Source organism: Motacilla alba, chromosome 3 (genome assembly GCF_015832195.1).
Source record: "Motacilla alba alba isolate MOTALB_02 chromosome 3, Motacilla_alba_V1.0_pri, whole genome shotgun sequence".
Lineage (NCBI taxonomy): Eukaryota > Metazoa > Chordata > Aves > Passeriformes > Motacillidae > Motacilla > Motacilla alba.
This window is the reverse complement of record NC_052018.1, coordinates 68,807,677-68,830,235: the sequence shown is the minus strand read 5'-3', so window position 1 is coordinate 68,830,235 and position 22,559 is coordinate 68,807,677. Positions and strand designations below refer to the sequence as shown.

General features: G+C 35.6%; 1 protein-coding gene across 10 annotated transcripts in view; it reads left to right on the top strand.

Annotated features, from left to right (window-relative positions):
- RYR2 (ryanodine receptor 2) overlaps positions 1-22,559 on the top strand; it is a 382,187-nt gene that overhangs the window by 236,878 nt on the left and 122,750 nt on the right. For all 10 annotated transcript variants that reach the window (XM_038130404.1, XM_038130398.1, XM_038130396.1 and 7 more), the window contains 14 exons: positions 2,744-2,952; positions 4,864-5,038; positions 9,964-10,172; positions 11,039-11,391; positions 11,624-11,738; positions 12,623-12,783; positions 13,412-13,571; positions 13,716-13,802; positions 14,518-14,744; positions 15,656-16,457; positions 16,979-17,179; positions 17,308-17,413; positions 19,789-19,932; positions 21,820-22,093. In XM_038130404.1, the coding sequence (XP_037986332.1) occupies positions 2,744-2,952; positions 4,864-5,038; positions 9,964-10,172; positions 11,039-11,391; positions 11,624-11,738; positions 12,623-12,783; positions 13,412-13,571; positions 13,716-13,802; positions 14,518-14,744; positions 15,656-16,457; positions 16,979-17,179; positions 17,308-17,413; positions 19,789-19,932; positions 21,820-22,093 (3,223 nt within the window). The remainder of the gene's footprint in view (positions 1-2,743; positions 2,953-4,863; positions 5,039-9,963; positions 10,173-11,038; positions 11,392-11,623; positions 11,739-12,622; positions 12,784-13,411; positions 13,572-13,715; positions 13,803-14,517; positions 14,745-15,655; positions 16,458-16,978; positions 17,180-17,307; positions 17,414-19,788; positions 19,933-21,819; positions 22,094-22,559) is intronic.

Below are 22,559 nucleotides of genomic sequence, written 5' to 3'. Positions count from 1 at the left end.
TTAATGCTATATTTGCTCTTTCAGGACAAATTAGGAAAAAACTCCATAAACTCAGTAGATGTGAATTTTATATTCCTAAAATTTTAACTTTAAGTAATGAAGAATTCTACAGTTTGTGTACAGTCTTGTATTTAAACACTGAAAGACACAAGATGAAATTTTCTATAATGAATGATTGCAAACCAAATTTCTGTGAATGTCAACCTGCAAGTCTAGAATTAGATAGTTTGTTAGAACCTTTGATTTTTCTGGACTTCCGCAGGTCTTGAAAGTTGAATTAGACTATAAGTAAATTTTAATTCACTTTAAAAAAAGGTTTTTTTGAACGTGCATCATTGCCAGGTTGAATGTTTTATTTATACTGTGGGTAGTATTTTCAGTTTGAGACATCGTAGAGAAGAAAAAAATACATTAACTAGTAACAATGAATTTTTTTAAAAAGTACACATCATTTAACTCAATAACAACAGCATATATAATGTTAAGAAAGTACAAGAAATCAGGAAACATAATGTACAAATAAAATAAATAGATCTAACCCCTATCAACTCTCTTTTAGAAGTTCACTTAACGATAAGGAATTATAGAATAATCAGAATTGAAATTAGCATCTTTATTATCTCAGCAAAATTTGGAAATTTTGAGAAATGTGTCTAAACCTCGTTATTCCCCTTCATATGGTAATAGTGGTAGTGGTTGTTAAGTTTTGACCTATTTAGGCCATAGACTTTCAGTAAAGCATTTCTGCAGGAGACTTTACTCATACGTAAATTGTACACAGGGAACCTACAGTTTGGAATTTTTTTCCAAAGCACATGCATGCTCTGATCCTTAGGTTTTATGAGATACTGCCATTAAATTACACTTAAATATGAGGCATTGCTGAGACCAAGAGTGTCTCTAGCAAGGCTGGATTGCTGAATAGGTAGAACAGTGTTCCTCAGTGGAATGGACAGTGTTGTTGGCAAAATGCTGTGGTCTCACTCTTAAATCTGCCAAGATTGGAGAGTATAATCCTGCTGCATAATCCTAGAATTTCTTCCCCTCCCACTGTTAAAAAGGAGGTGCTGCAAAGAAAGACTGAGCATGACTTCTGCTTGGTTCTGAGAAGGTGGGTTGGCTGGTACGGGAGGCCTTTGCCTCTTGTGAAAATATAGGGGCTGTCTAATGGTGTAGGCAAGAGGGGAAGAGATGGTGTAGGCAGGAGGGGGAGAGAGCACACTCCTTTTCCACAGCCTCTTCCACATCCCGCTGAACAATAGTAATCCTCTTTTACATTTACAGTTCTGAGAACCACATGCTGCTGCCTTTCCTTGGGAATGGACTGTTGAAAACCGCTCTCTTTTTCCTTAGAATGCAGAGATTGTTGAGCTGGTTCTGTGAATGGAGTTAGTAATGAAATGCAAAGAACACTAGTGCAATCCTTGAATCTGAAAGATGTGATCAAGGTTGTTGCAAAATTCCCAGAGGAATGCAACTACAGAACAGTATCCCATGAATTGGTCTTTCTTGAGCAAAGACTGGAATTGTATTCAGCAAAAGATTTTTTAGTCATTTTGGGGATTTAGATTTTGCAGTTTATGAGCCTCTCAAGTTATGGAGATGCGTAAAACATGTCACAAGGATCCTTGTTCATCAGCTGAAATTCATACTCTTATTAAGGGATTTAGAGCCCTCTAGTGGTGTTCTGCATCTCCAATCAATTTTTACTTCAACATGAATTTTACGAAGTTTTTAAGTATTGGTTTTAATGGTTTTTTTATTATTATTACTTACTGTTTTCCCACAGCAACTGTACTTTTGGGATTGATTAGACTCCAGAAAGCCTTTTCTCACTTAGACTCCAAATAGAAAACAATTTATCAGGTACCATGCTTTGTGGTGCTTCATCTGTATGGGTGAGGTACTAAGGGTCTTCAAAAGTGTTTTTAAGGCATTCATTGCATAGACTATCAAAGAGAAAACTTTACTGATAAGGAATTACATGGCAGAGAGGTATGTTGCTTAGAGGAAACTTAAGGAACCTCACCTAACTGAAGTCAGGCATGGTGGCATGAGAAGTGATGGTTAATTCTGAAGGATGCACTTTTATAGGCTATCCTAGGTGATATTGGAGAGGTGGATCTTAATGTGTGTGAGCAAATAGAAGAGGAAAGGAGAAGTTCCTAGCATGGCCTAACAAACAGGTGCAAGTAGATGCAGACAAGTTTGATCTTTTAACAAACTCAGGGAGTAGTGGTATTGTGGTGATTAGACTGGAATGCTGTTTTCAAATGTTGCACAGGCTTTATTTGATACATTAAAAATTTGTGGGAAAAGATCCATGCATTTGTCCTTTTTACCCCCTATTCTAAGAAAAAGAGTTGGAGTGATCCTTGAGTCATCTAGTTGTTTTTTTGTTTGTTTTTTTGGTGTGTTTTTTTTGTGGGGTTTTTTGGGGTTTTTTTTTGTTTGTTTGGTTGTTTTTTTTTGGTTTTTTTTTTTTTTTTTTTTTTGTGGTGTTTTTTTGGTTTTTTGTTTTTTTTTTTTTTTTTTTTTATCCTGATTCCCAGAATGGGCAAGGACACTTTCCCCACGTGGCTGTTCTGCAGGCACATTCTTCTTTTCATGTCTGTGCTCAAAGGGATTCCTTTACCTTTTGCTTTTGCTTTCACTGTTTCTTGTCAGTGATTGAAAACAGTACTTTCTACATTGATTTTTTTTTTTCCCTTTATACTTATTTTTATTTTTTAAATCCTTACAGCGACAAGACTGGACGTGTGCAGTGGGATAATGGAAAAGTTCAGGATCTTCCGCACAGAAAAGACTTATGCAGTGAAGACTGGGAAGTGGTACTTTGAGTTTGAGGCAGTTACTGCAGGAGACATGAGAGTTGGCTGGACCAGGCCTGGTTGTCTGCCAGATCAGGAACTTGGCTCAGATGAAGAAGCTTTTGTTTTTGATGGCTTTAAGGTTTGTATGTGTTTATCTGTAATAATATGAGTGGCTGCAAAAATTTTAGTTTTTGTGTCTCGTTCCATGTATCATTGCCTCAGTTGCCTTCTCTGCTTTCATTGATGTTTCATGACATTATTTCTCTGTCTTTGAGGGCTTAGGCAGAATAACTAGAATCAGTGTCACCTGAAAAATTAATTAGCAAGGTTTGGCATTTTTTATAATGTTTTTTCACAAATTCACGTGTTTCTACAGTATATATAAAGAATTGATAACCAAAGTAGCTTAATCAAATTCAAAATGCTGGCAGAGCTGTAATTAGCTGTGAATAATTTCTTTTAAGTTTTACTCTGTTGTTCTCTCTATAAGACATGCCATTAGGAAATAAATACGGCTAAGATTATTAACACTAAGTGTTTGAGGCAAACTTTGATCAAAAATATTTGTAAAAATATAAGAGGTCCAAAAAGTATAACTAGGTTTTCATAAAAATCCTTACAGCTTAAATGAAGTATGATAGAACCACTAAGATTTGCTCAAATTTAACTCTGCATGAAACAAATGACCGATTTAAATCTAGTGGTAAAAATATATAGGAAAACAAACCATTATATTACTGACTATCATCAGAATAGATTAAATGACTCATTGAAGTTTTTAATTTTAGTATGAGGGCAAGTGCAACTGCTATCTGAACCTTAATTGTTCTTAAGGTTACTGATGACTCATTGTCAAATTATTTCTTGTATCTGGTATTGGAATTAATTTTCCTTATTACTGTTAAAATATGTAACAGAAATCAACAGAATTCCTGGATATTCCCAGCAAGATAAAGTTCTCAAGATGTATTTTATTTATTCCGTGGGAATTTATTTCTTTCCCATTCCTGCGTTGCATGAGAAGATGCCTTGAAAAGAGAATTGGAAAATTTTTTTGTAAAGTGTTTTACGTAAACCACTCAAGTCCTCCATTTTTATTGGAATAGCTGTGTAGTTGCTTTCTGAATCTTAGGGTTTGACGTTTAGGTCTCAATCCACAAAGCTATATGGTTGTGTTTGATTTTAATGGGTTCTTTCCTTGGTTAGAAAAAAAAAATTACCTTCAAGATATAGAGAAAGGTTCATTGGTTTTGTACAACTTCTAGGATGGATACAGAGCATAAACATCTACTTGTGATGAAATACTTGAATAGGAATCCTATCTGTTATTGGTTATTAAGACTTTTTTTTCCTGTGCTTGGTTACAATAGTTCTTAACAGATGTTAATTTATTTGAACTCCAGTCAAAGACCCCATTGAAGCCTTTGCAGATGTTGACTTGAAAGTCAGTCAGAAGAATCATGCCCTCAGCTACTCCGGAATCTATCAGAAACCCAGTGCTTGTCCCATTCACAGACAGTTCTATTCTTTCCAAAATCTGATATGAGAGAAAGATGAATTTATTTTGCACAAAATATTTTAAGAATTATACTTGAGGAAACAGTACAGATTATTTGCAAGTAATGAATTTTTAGACTGCTAAAGTAAATAAAAAACAGTTGCTTAAAAAGGGTTTGTGGAGTAGCTATTAAACATTGTAATTGATAGCATATTATTGTGATTAAAAGTCTTTCATGGAGGTTCTGAAGAAAACAAGACCATTCTCTTACTTTTCACTAAAATATTGAAATAGCAATTTTCCCTGTCAGCTCTCTTAGCAATGTTTTATAATGCTGACGTGAGGAGTGCTGTCAAGAAGTAAATTGTTGGATTTCCATATTCAGAGTCAGCTTGGAGTACTCACACACACAGTTTTGGAATGATATTTTGTGAAAGTGTTAATTTTAATGCCATTTTAATTGAGGCAGTTAATTATTAGTTCTACCTGTGAAGATGAGAATTACACATAAATTGTCACTATGTTTCTTTTAAATGCTTTTAATTATTTCAGGCACAGCGGTGGCATCAAGGTAATGAGCATTTTGGCCGCTCTTGGTTGGCAGGAGATGTTGTTGGATGTATGGTTGACATGAATGAGCACACTATGATGTTCACCTTAAATGGTGAAATCCTGCTTGATGACTCAGGCTCAGAGCTTGCGTTCAAGGACTTTGAGGTTGCTGATGGTAAGTACTGTAATATATCATGCTGTTAACTTGCTATTGCCTGGTTTTTGCTCTGCCTTCACTTCATTGTGTTTCTTTTGTGTTTCATCTCCCCGCTCTCATCCCAGACCCTGTCTCCCCTGACTTATCCTTTTTTCTATTTGATTAGTATTAGCCTTTTGGAAAGGGAATTTGCTGGGTGTGACAATGCAGAAGGGGTTTTTCTGTAGTGATCTTTGGGGCTATCTTTTGTTGAGAGACCCTTTAACTGTTTTTCAGGGATGTCTGAAGAGGCAGACTTTTCATCCTCACTTTTTCATGACTTTTCATCCTCACTTTTTTTCATCCTCACTGCAGTAGATCACCATATGATGTAATAGAATGGTACAATGTATCATAGAATGGTTTGAGTCGCGAGGGACCTTTTAAGACCCCCTAGTCCACCCCTCTGGCATGGAGGGCAAGGACATCAGATTTTATCTAGATGAAGTACTGAAATAATACCAAGTGTCTGTCCAATTAGTGAGAAACTGGTAGTGAGTTTAAGCCATCTTTAAAGTTTTGTTTTTGCTCTGGGAGAAGAAATGACAGCTGATCCAGTCAGCTGATACAAAACTATCCTCCAAAATACTCTGCTTAATTGTAAACCAGCAGATTGAGCTTTGTGCTTATTGCAGGGTTCTTGGTGCAGGTTTCAGCATCCACAAGCAGGTGCTAGTTTACTGTCAAGGCATAACTGAAGAGATTACTAAAGATGGCAAAGATTGGGAGGGTCTATCAGGTGGCAGATTGAGTCTGTACCAAAGAATATTTTTTTAAATAAATTTTATTGTATACCTGTGTGCAGATAGAAACTGAAAAGGGGTAAGAAATTGAAATAAGTAAGCTAACTGCCTAAAACTTCTCAACTATGGTAATGTTAAAAAAAATAAAAATTAGGCTTTAAGCTTTCATTACTTGTAGGTACATATAATCTGCCATAAATATTATACATCTATTAAACAATACAGCTGTAGGTGGGAGATAAAGTTAATTTTTTTGAACAATAAGAGCTCTTCATGCTACTGTTGGGTTACTCATCCCTACCCTATTCCCATGGGACATATAAATTTGAATACTTCTTAATTAGGTAATTCCCTCTTTGAATTTTAACCACTTTATTTTCATCTGGATTTCAGAGTATTTTACTTTCAGGAGTACTTTGGGAGATTTTTTTTCCTTTCTCTGCTATATATTAGGAATCAGAAATATTTTAATTTTATTTAAAATTACATAATTGCCATTAATTTTCTGGATGGGCGCCTGTTACTTCATTGCCTTTGGATTTCCTTAGATGCAGTGGTAACATGATGAGGGAAAGGGATATGAGAACTGGCTTGCTGTTAGGGTTGTATGCAAAAAATCATCTTGTCACCATTAAATTTTAGTGGCTTTTCAGTTATTAGTTAGTATACTCCCATTGAGGAATAGGGGATTCTGAAATAAACTCAAATTCCATTAAATTCTGAGGGTAGGCTGTATTTATTCCAAGCTGATGAAATCACAGTGGTGTACTTTTTGTGGTGCTTGTTTCTAGCTGCAGGTCCAAATTGAAACAGATCTCTCAGCTAAAGGAGTTGCTGGCTTGACACAGAGCCTGAAGGCTTTGGTAACCATGTCACAAACTTTATGTCAAATGTCTCAGATTTTCCATAATATCCTTGTAACTCTCATTAAGTTCCTTTAGTACTGTTTTTGGTAGGAAAGAGCTTTGCCTTTGAAATAAGATGTCCTAGTTGTTTTTCAAGGGAATGTGCTGATTGATCTTATATTTAATAACTCCAAAGCTCTATTTGAAATCATTATGGGTGTTTAATGCACAAATATTGGGGGCAAAAGGAGAGGGGAAGGGAAGACAACTGCGTGTGTGTGGGCAAACACACATATGAAATACCCCAAAAAAATTTATGGAACTTTTTCTTTATTTTTTTCTTTTTGGGAGGCTGTCTTTAGTTTGATTTTGTAACTGGCTCTTGCTTAACAGCACTGAGATATTTCTGCAGGTCACTTCAATCAGTGAATCATGTGCATGTTTTATTGCTGCAAAAAGGGACCTTTCTCTTTAGAAAACAGAATTTCTGATGCAGCCATACAGTAAATCAGTCCTGTAGATTTAATTTACTTAGGAACAATGAAAAGGGGATATGGTGCTCTGCTAGCTTAGTAACACAGCTTGTGCTGCATGTTAGGTTGTACTACCAACAAGAAGAGCTCTTTGGGATTATGGCAGATGAATTTGTTTAAGAGATCTCATCTCAGTAGTAAAACTGATAAACATAATGGCATCTTATTATGCATTTTTAGCAGATAATTTGACTGTAGATATGAACAGGTACACTTGTACAACCTAAATTTTATTTTGTCAAGTCGTGACTTCTGTGAGAAGGAACTGTTTGTAGTGTTCGACAGATTGAATCAGGAGGTTCATGTTGTATGCTTGAAAGTAGGGAACATTATGAAAAGTGTTACTCTCCTGTTATTTTGCTATGTGGGACAGACAGTGCTAGAGGGTTGCTTTTTTTGTAGTAGTGTTTAAGTCTTTTTACGTGTATTGCTATTTCATACAGTGAAATAAAATTTGCTCCATAGCCCAGTTATGTATCTGGAGATTAGGAGCCCGGTTAGGGGTAAATAATCTTTTTATGTAGCCTCCAGTATGCTAGGGTTACATGGGATCTGTGAATAATAATAATGTTTAAAATGGCTGGATACCCATTCAAAGATGGCTATTGAAATTAATTTTAATTCTGTAGAAATATATGTAGTTGTCTTAAAAGCACACCCCCTCTATGAGATGCTCTGTCTTTACCATGTACAGAAGAGCCCTAAACCACCTAAATAACAACTAAATAATTAGCAAATTGATGCAGAATTTCACCAGAGATGGCAGTAGGGTTTTCATGGTCAGGACTGGGACTGGTGTTTATATTCCATTTATACAGAGCCACAGTTACAGTTACAATTACGTGCAGGAATCAGCTACACGTACAGTGCCTTCTGTTATCAGTGAGAACTGTACTGGTGAGAGGGACTGTCATCTTGATTTCACATTGCCTCCCTTGGCAAATTTCACAGGACACACTACATTGAGTAAAAGCATCAATGACAGCTTTGCCTGTGTAGGAGTTTTTCCCGTGTTTCTTTATTTTCTTTCAGGGAATCTTGCAAATGCTAATTTCCATTTTACTACATTTCATTTTTGTATGTGTGTTTAAGATACTTGCTTCACATCTAATCTATCTGGGAGGTTTGGGGTTTTTTTTTTTGAAACCACAGGTAGGTAGAAGAATTACCATTTTTTGGGTGATGAAATGAGAATTGTAAGGTTGTTGAAAACAATTTTGATTTTGGCTTTGCTTAGCAACTTATACAACAGCTTGTGGATTCCTTTAACTCAACAGGGAGCCTGGTAAGTTGTCCCTACTAGAGCTGCTAGGCTTTATCATGGCACATATCTCTATATGTATATGTGATTTTCCTATTTATGTGTTGTTTAATACAATTTTGTTCTGTTTAGTGCTGGAAAATACTTGCATTATTGTCCATCTCTAGATTTGCACTAGCAGAATTGACGTTTATCATGTTGTCTGTTATAGCTATGTTATCTGAGGAGTTGATGCCTTGTCATTTAACAGCCAAGCTGTGAAGATAAAAATGTGGACTTCAAATTATGGCTAATAGTGTTATGTCATTAAATTTATCATGTATAATGTAAATACACATGACAACCAGTCTTGTGTATGTGCAGTAAAATCTTCCAAAAGTGGTCCTGAAGCCTGATAATATATCTGGTGGACAGTAATTCCTGTAGATGGTGCTCTGGAGTTTGCTTTGTCTCTGAAGAACAAACTCCAAGAATAGACTTTTTTTTTTTTTTTTTTAATCTGGGCAGCCTAAAGAAAAGTGAGAAATTATTTGGGATTTTGTCCTTATATTTTTCATTACCTGTTATGCTCACATGAATCAGAATCACTGAACAGAACATCATATTTCTTGTTGGTAGAAAAGAAAACATTTTGTTAATAGTTCAAATGAATCTGCATAGTAGTTTGTAGCTGTGGAAATTGAAAAGCAGGATGAAAAGAAATAGAAGAATTAAAAGATTTTTTAGGTTCTTAGACTGTGAAGCTGAAATCAAGAAAAAGAAAAATGAAAATGTGCCTGCAGAACAGCTGTATGGAGAAAGTGCCCTTGCCCATTCTGGGGAATCAGGAAAAAAAATTCTAAAAAGAAAACACAAGTGTGTCCCCTGTGCTAGTGAAACAGTAGGATGCATACAAATGTAATGCTGATTCAAAAGGTAAGACACAAAAAACAATCCCAAGCCAAAATACCTTAAGTTTCATGAAGCTATGGTGTCATATTGTCAGTTCCCATTTTCCAGAACCAGAGTTTTCTGAATTTTAAAGATTAATTAATTTTATTTTTAAAAGAAATCTATGACATACACTTTGTGCATATTTGTAGGTTTTTTCCACTATTATAGCTGCATGAACAAGCACTGTATTACTTTTGAAGTAAGATTCTCTCAAAATACAATGAATAATGACATTTTAGGAGGAATACCAAAAGTAGTGAGACCTAAAGTAACATTGGCAATACTGTGCCAGCTCAGCAGAGAGAATAACCAAGAGCTTGGTATCTGACTCTGTGGAGTAGGTTGAGTGTTGCCTAAAATATCCATGACTATTAGAGGGCTTTTCTTTTCAAAATGATGTTAAGATACATTACTGGGTGACATGCAAGATGTGATGTGCTGTTGGTGATTGCTTACCTTTATAATGTTTGCTCTTAGGGTTTTTTGTTTTTTTTTTTCCCCACAAATGGTTTTTAATTCAGTTACAGAAGAGAGCAGCTCCCCGATATTCATTCTGTACAACCAACATGCTCTTTCATCTTGTTTTAAGGATTTCTACCTGTGTGCAGCCTTGGCCCATCTCAAGTGGGAAGAATGAACTTTGGGAAAGATGTCAGCACTCTAAAATACTTCACTATATGTGGCTTACAGGAAGGGTATGAACCCTTTGCTGTTAATACAAACAGAGACATCACCATATGGCTGAGTAAAAGGCTTCCTCAGTTTCTACCAGTGCCACAAAACCATGAACATATTGAGGTTTGTGATCCTAGTGAAATGTTTCTAGACACTTGAATATGTTTGAGTTATGTCTCTACTTTTATACTTCCAAACAAGATTTTAATGTGATATGTTGACCCAGTTCTGGATGAATCTTACACCTGTTACAAATTTCTTACATTCTGTAGGGTTGCAAAGAATGCCACTGTTTGATTGGTAGTTTTTCTTACTACAAAACCTGTGACCTGGGTTAATGTGACAATCTGAGAGACAAATTATGTAAGAGCTCCCTGTGCAGTGAGAGCTGTGTAAGCAACTTCCAGAAACTGGGCATTTTAAAATAACAGATACCATGTGTTCTAGTGCACACACTTTTTAATTTTTCCATAACTAATTGGTTTCGATCGTATTAAATATTTATTAGCCACTTGTGTCAACACTTATGTCCTAATCAGTTGTGCATCTTGATGGAACTGAATTCATGCCTTGTAAGTTTTGCCATGAAATTCTTCTGAAATGGTATAATAAGAAGTCTTTTTCAGCTGGTGTGTGGTATTTAAGAAACAGTTTATGTTCTTTCATATGTACATGCATGATTTTTATTCCTTGGTCTGTGTTGTTCTGGGCAGAGTTGGATTTATGTTGCAAAGAGTTATGGTGAGAGGCATAATTTCTTTGTGACTTTTAAAAAAATTTTAATAAGGGAGCAACAAAAACCATCCACTTCTCATAGTATTTATTTCCCTTCAAAATGGCAGCACACGATTGCAATGCATTAGGCTGTGGACACCATGCTGTTGCAAGTTTTGCAAGTCATGCATGCTTATTATGGAAATAGAAACTCAATATTTACATGGCAGAAAAAGCATCAGCTTTAAAAAAAACTACATCTTTATGTTTCATAGGTGATGAGAATTGATGGCACTATAGACAGCTGCCCCTGTCTGAAGGTCACACAGAAGTCCTTTGGTTCACAGAACAGTAAAACAGATGTCATGTTTTTTCGATTGAGCATGCCCATTGAATGTGCTGAGGTGTTCTCCAGATCAGCTGCAGGAGGGTTACCAGGCTCTGGTCTTTTTGGCCCAAAAAATGACTTGGAAGATTATGATGCTGATTCTGATTTTGAGGTTCTAATGAAAACTGCTCATGGTCATCTAGTTCCTGACCGGACAGAAAGAGAAAAAGATGCTTCAAAACCAGAGCTGAATAACCATAAAGATTATGTTCAAGAAAAGCCCTCACGTCTTAAGCAAAGGTTAGTGGCTTGCTACCTTTTCCCACCCCTCTTTCTTCAGCTTCTCAAAGTAGAGGAAAATGCCACTCGTGTCTGACAAACCAGTCAAGTACTTTTTGAGTTTACAGTTTAAGGTCAAAATTAATTTAAGTGCTTTTAAAAATAAGCTTGTCTCTTTCTATTCTCTGTACAATTTGCCTTTGTGATTTGGTCTTTAGTAGATATTTTAATTTAATTTTTTTTTTTTTTTCAGATTTATGCTCAGGAGGACAAAGCCAGATTATAGCATGAGTCACTCTGCACGGCTTACTGAGGATGTGCTTGCAGATGATAGGGATGACTATGATTATTTGATGCAAACTTCCACGGTATTGTAATATAGGATTGATATTTTAGCTGTTTGGGATTTTTTAATTGTTTCGTTTGGGTTTTTTAAATACTTACTATTTTTTTGGTTTTGGTTGTAAGAGTTTCAGAAACAGTCTAATTTTCAGTTTCAATGCCTGTGGTGGTTCTGAACTCCTGCATAAGTTGAGACTGTTTTGTTCCTTTTGTTTTGATTTGATTGTTGGACTAAAACCGTTTCCAAATGAAAACCTATAAACTGGTTTAATCTGTATTTTAAACTACTGTTGGTAACACTAGACATAAAAGAGGAAGATTAAACAGTTTTAGAATAATGGAATAAATTGGAAAAGGTACATTAAACTAGTAGGTCCATGTTCAGGACCATTTGAAAACATCTCTACTAATTCTTCAGAACATTTATTTAATAGAATTCCCAGTGTAAGTTTTTGCAGATTTTTGTAGATCTTTCTCTGACAAGATCGGCTCCATAAGCACTGATTCCTCAATGTTCAAAGGAAAACAAACACTCCTTTTCTGGATGTGTTTTTCTCTTTCTGAAAGATATTAGGTACTAGAAACTGAGTTGTCTGCAGTATAAAAATTACAGTTGCTGTAGCAATACAGTTTACAATGCTATGATGCAGAAGCCTTCAATACAAGCTTATAAGTGACATATTTAATCTTGTCCATCTTTTTTGTTTTAAAATGCATATTTTGTTGGCCATGTCTTGGTTTGTGTTTATAGTCTTTGTTGCTTTGCTTGGTGAATTGCACTTGAACAAGCCTATGCTACTTTTAAATAGATGACATGTTTTCAGATTTAGAGCAGCAAATTCTGAATCTAACTGATACACTGGGGAACAAACATTAACATTTTATAATATTATTATTTTTTTATTAACAGTACTATTATTCTGTGAGAATATTTCCTGGTCAAGAACCTGCTAATGTCTGGGTGGGCTGGATTACATCAGACTTTCATCAGTATGACACAAGCTTTGACTTGGACAGAGTGCGTACCGTCACAGTTACACTGGGAGACGAAAAAGGGAAGGTTCATGAGAGGTTGGTTATGATTTGCTTAAAAAAACCTGTATATTATACCCATACAAGCAGCTTGCAATTATAAGGTGTAAATCCACTCTATTTAATGTAATTGGATTGATGTAGAAAAAATAATTAAAAGAGCACTAGTAGGAAAAACTGGTAATTTAATTGTTACCTGCTCTTGCTTGTGAAGAAACAGTGGACTAATGGTCTAGTCAAGTCAGTAGGTACTGAAAAGTAAAACAGTGCAGCTTTCTATATAGTTTGAAATTATGATCCTGTAAATAGTGACTAGTGAGACCAAAATCAGTACATAAGCTCGTCTCAGTACTTCAGATTATTATGTGTACCAGAAGCTTTTGTTATGCTTAACATTAAATGATTCAAAATTTTGACTTGCAAAGTCAGTTTCATCTTTGGTATTTTAGGAATGCTTTGAACTTTTTCATACATTGTCATCTTCAGTTTTTTTTGGTTTTTTTCAGTTATGATGTCCATGTTTCATTGAATTTTGGCATTGCTTAGCATGTGATCCATTGTTTTTGGCCACAAGGCCCTGTATGTTTGCAGCCATGCAAGGTTGTTCTTAGTATGTTGCAGAAATTTTGCGCACCATTCATAAATAAATTTATCTTTTGACATTCAGTATAAAACGCAGCAACTGCTATATGGTGTGCGCAGGAGAGAGCCTGAGCCCTGGACAAGGACGTAATAATAATGGTCTGGAGATTGGTTGCTTGGTTGATGCTGCCAGTGGCCTGCTGACCTTCACAGCTAATGGCAAGGAGCTAGGCACGTACTATCAGGTGAGTATTTTTTGATGGTGTATTGCAGCAGGAAGGGGGAAAACTGAATCCTTAGACTCCAGCATTAGAGGCTTTAGTACAAGATTGTAGAGAAAAAGTAATCATCACTATTACAGCAATAATTTTTCCCTTTGTTTGATCTAGGTTGAACCAAGTACAAAATTGTTTCCTGCTGTATTTGCTCAAGCTACAAGCCCCAATGTTTTCCAGTTTGAACTGGGAAGAATAAAGGTAAATAATGCTGAGGTTTGTGCAGGTTTAGGACTAACAAATCATATAAAATAAGTTTATTTTATTTTTGCCATTTATTTCCTCTGTGTGTTCCTTATTTCTTGGTATTTGGGACATTTCTATGATTTAAAGTGTTTGCACTGTTGCTATTTTTATTCTTAACTCAGTTTTCAATACTTAATGAATTTAAAATACAGTACATTGAATAAAAAGGGTTGAAACTGATCAGAATTTTTGGAGTCTTGTCATTCACGGTGAAACAAAATCACTTGTGTTGGTAAGGCAAATCTCTTAGTTTTACAAACACAGAATGGATGACTGGTATGTCTGAAGAATTTGGTTAGAGTTTTAAAATAATTTTTAAAATACATTCAGGTAGAACACAAGAAAACTGAGCTGAATTTTTCTACCTTGCTTTGGATACTTGGATGTATAAGAAATCAGAAGGGGTAAAAAAAAAATGGAGTCCAAGGAAGTAACCACATCTGGCAGTCAAGTTTATGTTTCAAATTTGGCTGTTCTTAAAAAACAAATATGGAAAATTCTGTGTTGCTGCTAATCTTCCAGCAGTTGCTGGAAGTTCTAAAAACTAGTGAAAATGGCGATTTCCTGTTTTACTTGACTTTACTATATGTTGAGTATATTTCTGGAAAAGAAATTGCAGTGTTTGGTAAAGATGAGGAAACTGATTGTCTCTTCCATTGGAATTTTCCAGAATGTAATGCCATTATCTGCTGGATTATTCAAAAGTGAACACAAAAACCCAGTCTCTCAATGTCCCCCACGTCTCCATGTCCAGTTTCTGACTCATGTGCTTTGGAGCAGAGTGCCAAACCACTTCTTGAAGGTGGATGTGTCTCGGATCAGTGAACGTCAAGGCTGGATGATACAGTGCCTGAATCCTTTGCAGTTCATGGCCCTTCATATTCCTGAGGAAAACAGGTTGATGTTTTTTTTGTACTGTACCAGAATTATGTTGGGATTATGAACCTAGCTATGTATATCCGTCTATGTAAGAAAGGCCCAAGGTCTTCTCTGTGTTTAGAACACAAATACAGACAGTGTTTTAACTAATATTAAAAACTATATAAATTTCAGTGTTTTAAAATCTCTCTTCTTTTACTCTGTTTCCAACCTTTTCCAATTTCTCTCCAAACATGTCAATAGTACATGTAGATTTGCAAAAAAAAAAAAAAAGAAAAAAATTCTGCTTATAAATTATTAAAGATAATCTGTAAAATAAGCAAAAATCTGGTTATGTTGAGATTTTTCAAGATTTGTGGCCAATTTAATTCTTCTGTTCCCTTAATTTTCCTAAATGTATTTAAAACAATCAAAGAATTTAACTCTTAGATTTCCTTGATATCCAAATATCTGAGCTTTTTGTCAGTGCCTAAACTGAAAACGAAATCACCAAGAACCCCAACACTGAACCCTCTTCAAATGTACTGGTTAGTCTGTTGCCACTTTGCACCCCCAGATTTAAAGCCAGTAAATTATATAAATATCTTAACTCCAGCTTGTTTTAAAAACCTGTTTTTCAGTTATGTGTATTCTTGTTTGTAGTATGGAAAAGTATTCTGTGTTAAATAAATAATTTGCATTTTTTTTCCCACTGAAAGTAGTTTAAGTAATGATTTTAGGAGTGACTTGAATAAATTTGAGATTAAATTTTGTTTTTAGTCTTGATTATTACACTGACAGTGTTTCCCACATGAAAGCTGAAATGTGGAAAAAAACCCCATCTCTGGAACTGATATTGTGCTGATGTTATCCTTAGGGAGAAGTTGGAATCCCTTAAAAATACATTTTTGCATATGTGATTTGCTATGTTGTTTTTTTCTTCTCTACAGAACAATTGATATTTTAGAGCTGACAGAACAAGAAGAATTGCTGAAATTTCACTACCACACCCTCCGATTGTATTCAGCTGTTTGTGCTTTAGGCAACAACAGAGTGGCCCATGCTCTGTGTAGCCACGTGGATGAATCTCAGCTCCTCTATGCCATTGAGAATAAATACATGCCAGGATTATTACGTGCAGGATACTATGACTTACTTATTGACATCCATCTCAATACCTATGCAACTGCCAGGCTGATGATGAATAATGAATTTATAGTTCCAATGACAGATGAGACCAAGAGCATTACTTTGTTTCCTGATGAAAACAAAAAACACGGCCTTCCCGGTATAGGACTCAGCACTTCATTAAGGCCAAGAATGCAGTTTTCCTCTCCGAGTTTTGTAAGCATTAGCAGTGAATGCTTTCAGTTCAGTCCTGAATTCCCTCTGGAAATTTTGAAGGCCAAAACCATAGAGATGCTGACTGAAGCTGTCCAGGAGGGAAGCCTCCATGTCAGAGATCCAGTTGGAGGTTCTACAGAATTTCTGTTTGTCCCTCTCATCAAGCTCTTTTATACCCTCCTAATTATGGGAATCTTCCACAATGAGGATCTGAAACACATCTTGCAGTTGATTGAGCCCCGAGTTTTCAAAGAAGCAATGAGCCAGGAGGATGAAATTGATTTCTCAGAGAAGGAATTCAGTTCAGATGAGCTCAAGTCAGAAGAAGGAGAGGAAGAAACCAGAGGAGAGCAAATGCCAAAGGAAGGACTCCTTCAGATGAAACTTCCGGAACCTGTTAAATTACAGGTAAAAATACTGTCTTGATAGTGGTTGTTCCTGTTTTATTCATGTGGTAATTTATCTTTCAAGGAATAAAACATTTTGAAATTAATGTTTTCAGTTAAATAGAGATGTAATTTCCTTACAGAAAATGAGAAGACTTAGTATCTTTCTGATGGTATAAACTTGCTCATCAGAGATCAAGCAACTATGGTTTCATTAAAAAGAATTACTTGCTCAGTGCCATTAATAGTGAATTCCTCCTTTTTATGGATTCAAACAGAAAAGAAATTCCCTAGAAGAAAGGGGTAAATCCATTCTCTTGTAGCTTTAGTTATGCCTGAGGCACATTAATCTCTTGCAGATGCCAGATATTCCTGGTATAAGATTGCTTTATGTGTAGCATTAAAAAAAACCCAGCATTAAATGATCCAGACATGTTATTTGATAGTAACTGTTGCTGTAGGAAATTCATTCTTACTTGCCTAAAATGCAGAAGATACTTCTTAGCTTGCTAACTCATGTCTCTCACAACATTGTTTTCTCAGATGTGTCACCTACTCCAGTACCTGTGTGATTGCCAAGTGCGACACCGAATAGAAGCTATTGTGGCATTTTCTGATGATTTTGTGGCCAAGCTTCAAGAGAATCAGCGCTTCCGGTACAATGAAGTGATGCAGGCCTTGAACATGTCTGCTGCCCTGACAGCTAGGAAAACTAAAGAATTTCGATCTCCTCCTCAAGAACAGGTACAGCTTACAATGGACAGTTTCTTTCTTGTTGCACTTTATTTGCTTTTATGTTGCAGAGTTGTTTGATTTGAAAGTTTTTCCTTTTGGAGATCATTGTAATTTGTTGTTACTTTGTATTCTCTAAGATTAACATGCTGTTGAACTTCAAAGATGATAAAAATGATTGTCCTTGCCCTGAAGAAATTAGAGATCAACTCTTGGATTTCCATGAAGACCTAATGACACACTGTGGTAAGTCTTGTTACTGAATATTTTTTCTTTTTAAATTTTATTAGCTTTAGAAGCAAATTTTATAAGAAATTTGATGTATGAAACATCAACTGAATAGTCTGTGAATGACACTGTAAAAATTTTAAATATTACCAAATAAAAATAATTAGCTTTTAGTCAAAACCAAGGAAATATTCTTATCTTTATCTGGTTGAACTAGAAGGGAATGTTGTATGTTTTGTTTCATAAGCATCTGTTTTGCAGGCTGACAAACTCAGTTCCTTCGTTCTGTCCTTATAAGGCAAGCAGTCCAGACATCAATGGGTCATTGTTCGATGCTTTCCAGTTTTTCAGTATTTTTCTTGTGTTTGGCAACAGGAAATTTAGATGAAATAAATAATTTAGATAAACATTTGAAAGGAAAAGAAGCTTTATCTTTTGATTATTTCAATTTTCTTTTAGTTGTTTTCCATCACTCTCCTCTGTTCAAATTACTTAACATGATTTTTTTCATTACCTTTTTCTGGAAGAGGAAAATAGGACTTTGCATTATCTACAAGTAGAAAATTAATTTTGTGGGTCAGAGGGTGCTTTATCATAGAGCAGAACTAATTACTCCGTATATTGCAAAATAAGTAAAACAGTTACACATCCTGAGTCCGATGTTTGCTTGCTTAGTAAGCCATCACTTGGGGATTCATATCTTGTGGTATGGTTAAGAGACAATATATTGAAAGTTTGCAAATCAAAAAAGCAAAACTAGAGCTCGGGGAATAGCATTACTGTGGGAAAACAGACATTTAATTTGGGTAATTTGAGACCATCTCTGTGTTCCAATTGATAAGGCATTTCAGTGTCTTTACTGTTAAATAGTTTGGTAGAGGAGACTACCATCCAAATAATTTTGTAATATGATTTAGTGTGGAATATGAATTTACTGATGATCATTGCTTAGTGTAGCGTCAATTGCCCTGTTACAACAAAGTATAACAAAATAACTTTTAATATAAATGGAATTGCATCTAATGCAAAAAAAATCAGACAACTAGAACCAGATGCAATAAATTGAGAAAATGACGTTATGTCATGAAGAAACATCCTATAAAATTCAAGACTGTTGAAGAACTCTCCACAAAACCCTTAACTTCAGAAATTATTTTGGAACCTAGAAAATCCAGAATATGGTTGAATGACATTTTTACTTGGACTTACTGTGAGTAATAGGTGCAGGTCAAGATTTTGAATTCCTCTGCAATGTATGCATGAATCAGTAAGTTTAAGAGAAATGAGCTGATAGGAATCCCATGAAGTTCAGTACTGGGAAGTATAAAGTTCTGCACCTGGGAAGGAATAACTCCTGCAGTAAGGACAGGGTAGGAGCCAAATTAGAAACGATCTTTGCACAAAAGGTGGGGTCTTCAGTAGAAGTGGAGTGAGGTCAGGGAGGAGCCATCAAAGATAGTTAAATTCTTGGACTGTCTTTTGTACAAGGAGAGAATGAGAGGACTGGGGTTGTTAACCTTGAAGAGGAAGCTCAAAGGGGGATGGTATCAATGTATATAAATACCTGTCGGGCAGGGGGAGTTTAGAAGGCTAAGACACACTTTCCTCAGAGATGTCTAGTGACACAAATTGAAAATCAGGAAATTCTACTTGTTTGTTACTGTAGGGTGATGGAACTCAAGGATAGGTTGCTCAAAGAGGTTGTGGAGTCTCTTCACCTTAGGAGATATTCAAAACCTCACTGGACATGATTCTGGGCAACTTGCCCTAAGTGGATTTGATTTGAGCTAGGAGGCTGGAGTCTAAACGCTCATTGCAAACATAGCTGTTCTGTGATTCTGGGAATCTTCACATTAATTGTTTTTACATGTTTATAGCTTGTTATAGTACTGTTGTGAAAGAGCACTATATTGTGAGGGTGGCTACTTTCTTCTGACTGATTACTGGAAAGTATATTTGTTGTAACACTCATACTTTCACTTCTTTTATATGTTTTACCTAAAAATCTTTACTACTATCACTTCAACCACAATGAATCTCTACGGACTTTATCTACACTGCTGGGCTACATATGTCCAAAACACAGGCATCAGTGTTAGTGTGGAAAAATGCATACTGGGGGACATGTATTTATTGTATGTTTTATATGTAACATAACATAAACACCACACAGTTTATATGCTAAATTGCCGAGGTTACCTGATCCATATCTGTGCTTTTCTGCATGGCACATATGTCTGCTCTATACTTGTTCCAAATGCTGATTAAGCATGTCCTATGTAAAATTCTCAGAGCAGAACAACAGTTCATTTAAATTATGTTTGTGCACACAAGATGTCTGTAGCTTGCTTAATTTTATTCTTTCACTACTTGGTGCATTTTTTTAATTTCAGGAATTGAACTAGATGAAGATGGAGCCTTGGATGGCAACAGTGATTCAACCATTAGGGGTCGCCTCCTATACCTTATGGAAAAAGTTACATATCTGAAGAAGAAACAAGATGAGAAGACAGTTGATGAGGATGATAAGACATCGTGTAAGCAAAATTAAATCAGTTTATTGCAACTTAATTACAAAAGGGAAAAGAAGCAGACCAGGAAGTTTTCAGCCACATTTTCAGCCAAAACAAGGTGTATTTTTAGTGAAATCTGTGCACCTTAAAGTTTGTAGCTTAACTCAAAACAGGCACAGATGGATTTAATAGGCAGATTTGTTTCCCACTGGGATGTAGAGGAAAATTTCTTTTAGTGGCACTTTTGCCCCATATCTTTTGTCGGCTCATAAATTTTTCAGAATGTATCTTGCTTTTAATAGAATTAGTGCAAACTTAATAATCATAGCAAGATCCTGTTTTACGAGAGTTTCCTCAGCTGCAGGAGCTTCAAATCAGTATTTGCATGAAGATTACCATTTGAAATAATCTGAAATTAGACTGTAACTAACAGAAGCCTCCCCACCCAATATAAGATTCAAGACTTGCTGACGGTAACTGCTGTTTTGCCTTTTTTCTGTTGCTTTCTGCCTTTTCATCTTGATAAGAATGACTGCCAGTGGCATCCTAGTTCTGCAGTTGGTGCCAACTGACTACTTAAATTTTATTTATCTTTTTGTTTGTCAGTGTTGTCTTTATTTTTATCTTTTTTTCCCTCTTTTTTGTGGAACGTGGCACTCTCAAATGTCCTTATTTTTTATGTGATAATTAGAGGCTAGGTCCGTGCAGAATCTGGTGATGAATCTTATCTCTTCCTTTTTTCCTTGTAGTAAGCATAAAAGCTCTATAAAACCTGATTCTCTCATATTAGTAGAAAGACTATTATATTAAACAAACAGACCCACAGGTAGGTGAAATACAGTATTGCAGTTATCGAAACAGGAGCAAACTGGATTGCCTGCTCCCAGGATTCTTCATTAAAAAAAACCAAAACAGAACAAACCCAGCCACCCAAAAAAACTTAGGATTGTGTCCCTTCTTGTTATTAATTATTTCAGTCCTTCTGAAATATCCGCCCAGACACATCTCACCTTTTTCCTTATTTTAAAAGTGTTTCCATTTTTAAAAAATTCTATAGTCTATGTCAATGGAAACACCTATAGTGCAGTGCCTGGACAGTAGCAATGAAATGTATTAGTACTGCTCTTTTTACCCCTTTCCCTGTATTAGCACAAATTCTCTTCTTTGTTAAACATTCCATTTTCTGTAAACTCCTATTTCTTCAGTATCTTTCTGTAATTACTTATCTTTTTATTTGGTAGTTTGAGTTAACCTGGAATTGCCTTAACTGCAATTACACAACTTGGCTATATCAACATATCTTTCCCAAACATACATATACCCCAACTAATAAAGATTATCAGTGGACTACCAGATACAGGTTTCTTGTTTCATTGGAGACTGAACTGGGAATATGCAAATGATGATTTGCCATTTATTTAATATTAGTGTCTTTATTTCTTTTGAAAGGCCTTTGTCTTTGGCACAGGAAGAAGTTAAATTATTTTGTTGTGTACATTATAAAACTTTGGATGCAGAGCTGAGGCATGTAAATAAATATAATTTACATGTGCTACCAGTATAGTTTTTCAGCCTTACTTCATAATAGGCTAAAAAAGTGCTCAGACCTGTATTCATAGAAAAATATTGAAAGCAATATACAGAAATAAATATGGTGACTTCGTGAGCATCCTGTATGTCTTCATAAATTTTTGTGTTTCATTTTAATTTTTAGTATATGCTTTTGGTTTTGAGATATTTCCGATTCTCTTGTGTGGTTTTATTTTTCTTTGATAGACTGCTGAAGAAATACTAAGAAAAAGATGCTTCTTAGGAATTAAAATAATTCCAATTCATGTTGCATGGTGGATTCTGAGGGACTGGCAGTAGGGAGATGAGCAATTAATGGTAATTTATTTATTTTCTTCACAGCTACTCTTCAGCAGTTGATTTCAGACACGATGGTGCGCTGGGCCCAGGAGTCAGTGATAGAAGACCCGGAGTTAGTGAGGGCCATGTTTGTGCTGCTACATCGCCAGTATGATGGTATTGGTGGTCTGGTTCGAGCCCTACCAAAGACCTACACCATAAATAGCGTGTCTGTGGAAGATACCATCAATCTTCTGGCATCCCTTGGCCAAATCCGTTCCTTGCTTAGTGTCAGAATGGGGAAGGAAGAGGAGAAGCTTATGATTCGTGGATTAGGGTAAATAACTGGAGTGTAACTTCTCTTTATTTACAGATTTTACTTGCTGAATGGTTGTGGCCAAAATTGTACATGAAATTTGAATCTGAATATGGGTGTAAATGCAGACACTGCTCTCAGTTATGCAGTATCCTCAGTAGTAAGATAAAGTCTTTGCAGCATTATAGGTATCATTTGTGGGGAGAAGCAGTTGACATCTGTAAGACTTCTGAAAAAAGCTGAAAAGCTGTATGTAGTATTTTATGATATCAGAACCTATCTTATTACTAAATTTTTAATAGTATGGCTCTGAAGAATTCTGTCAAGAATACTACCCATTCTCTATGAATGCACTGACTATTGGCTCTTGAAACATAGGATTTCCCACAGCAGTCAGTTAATGGAGTTGTGCCTATCCATGTCTGTACATATGCCAACCTTTTTATTGCACTAAATGTAGATAGTGTGTTTGAGCTGGGAAGTACTT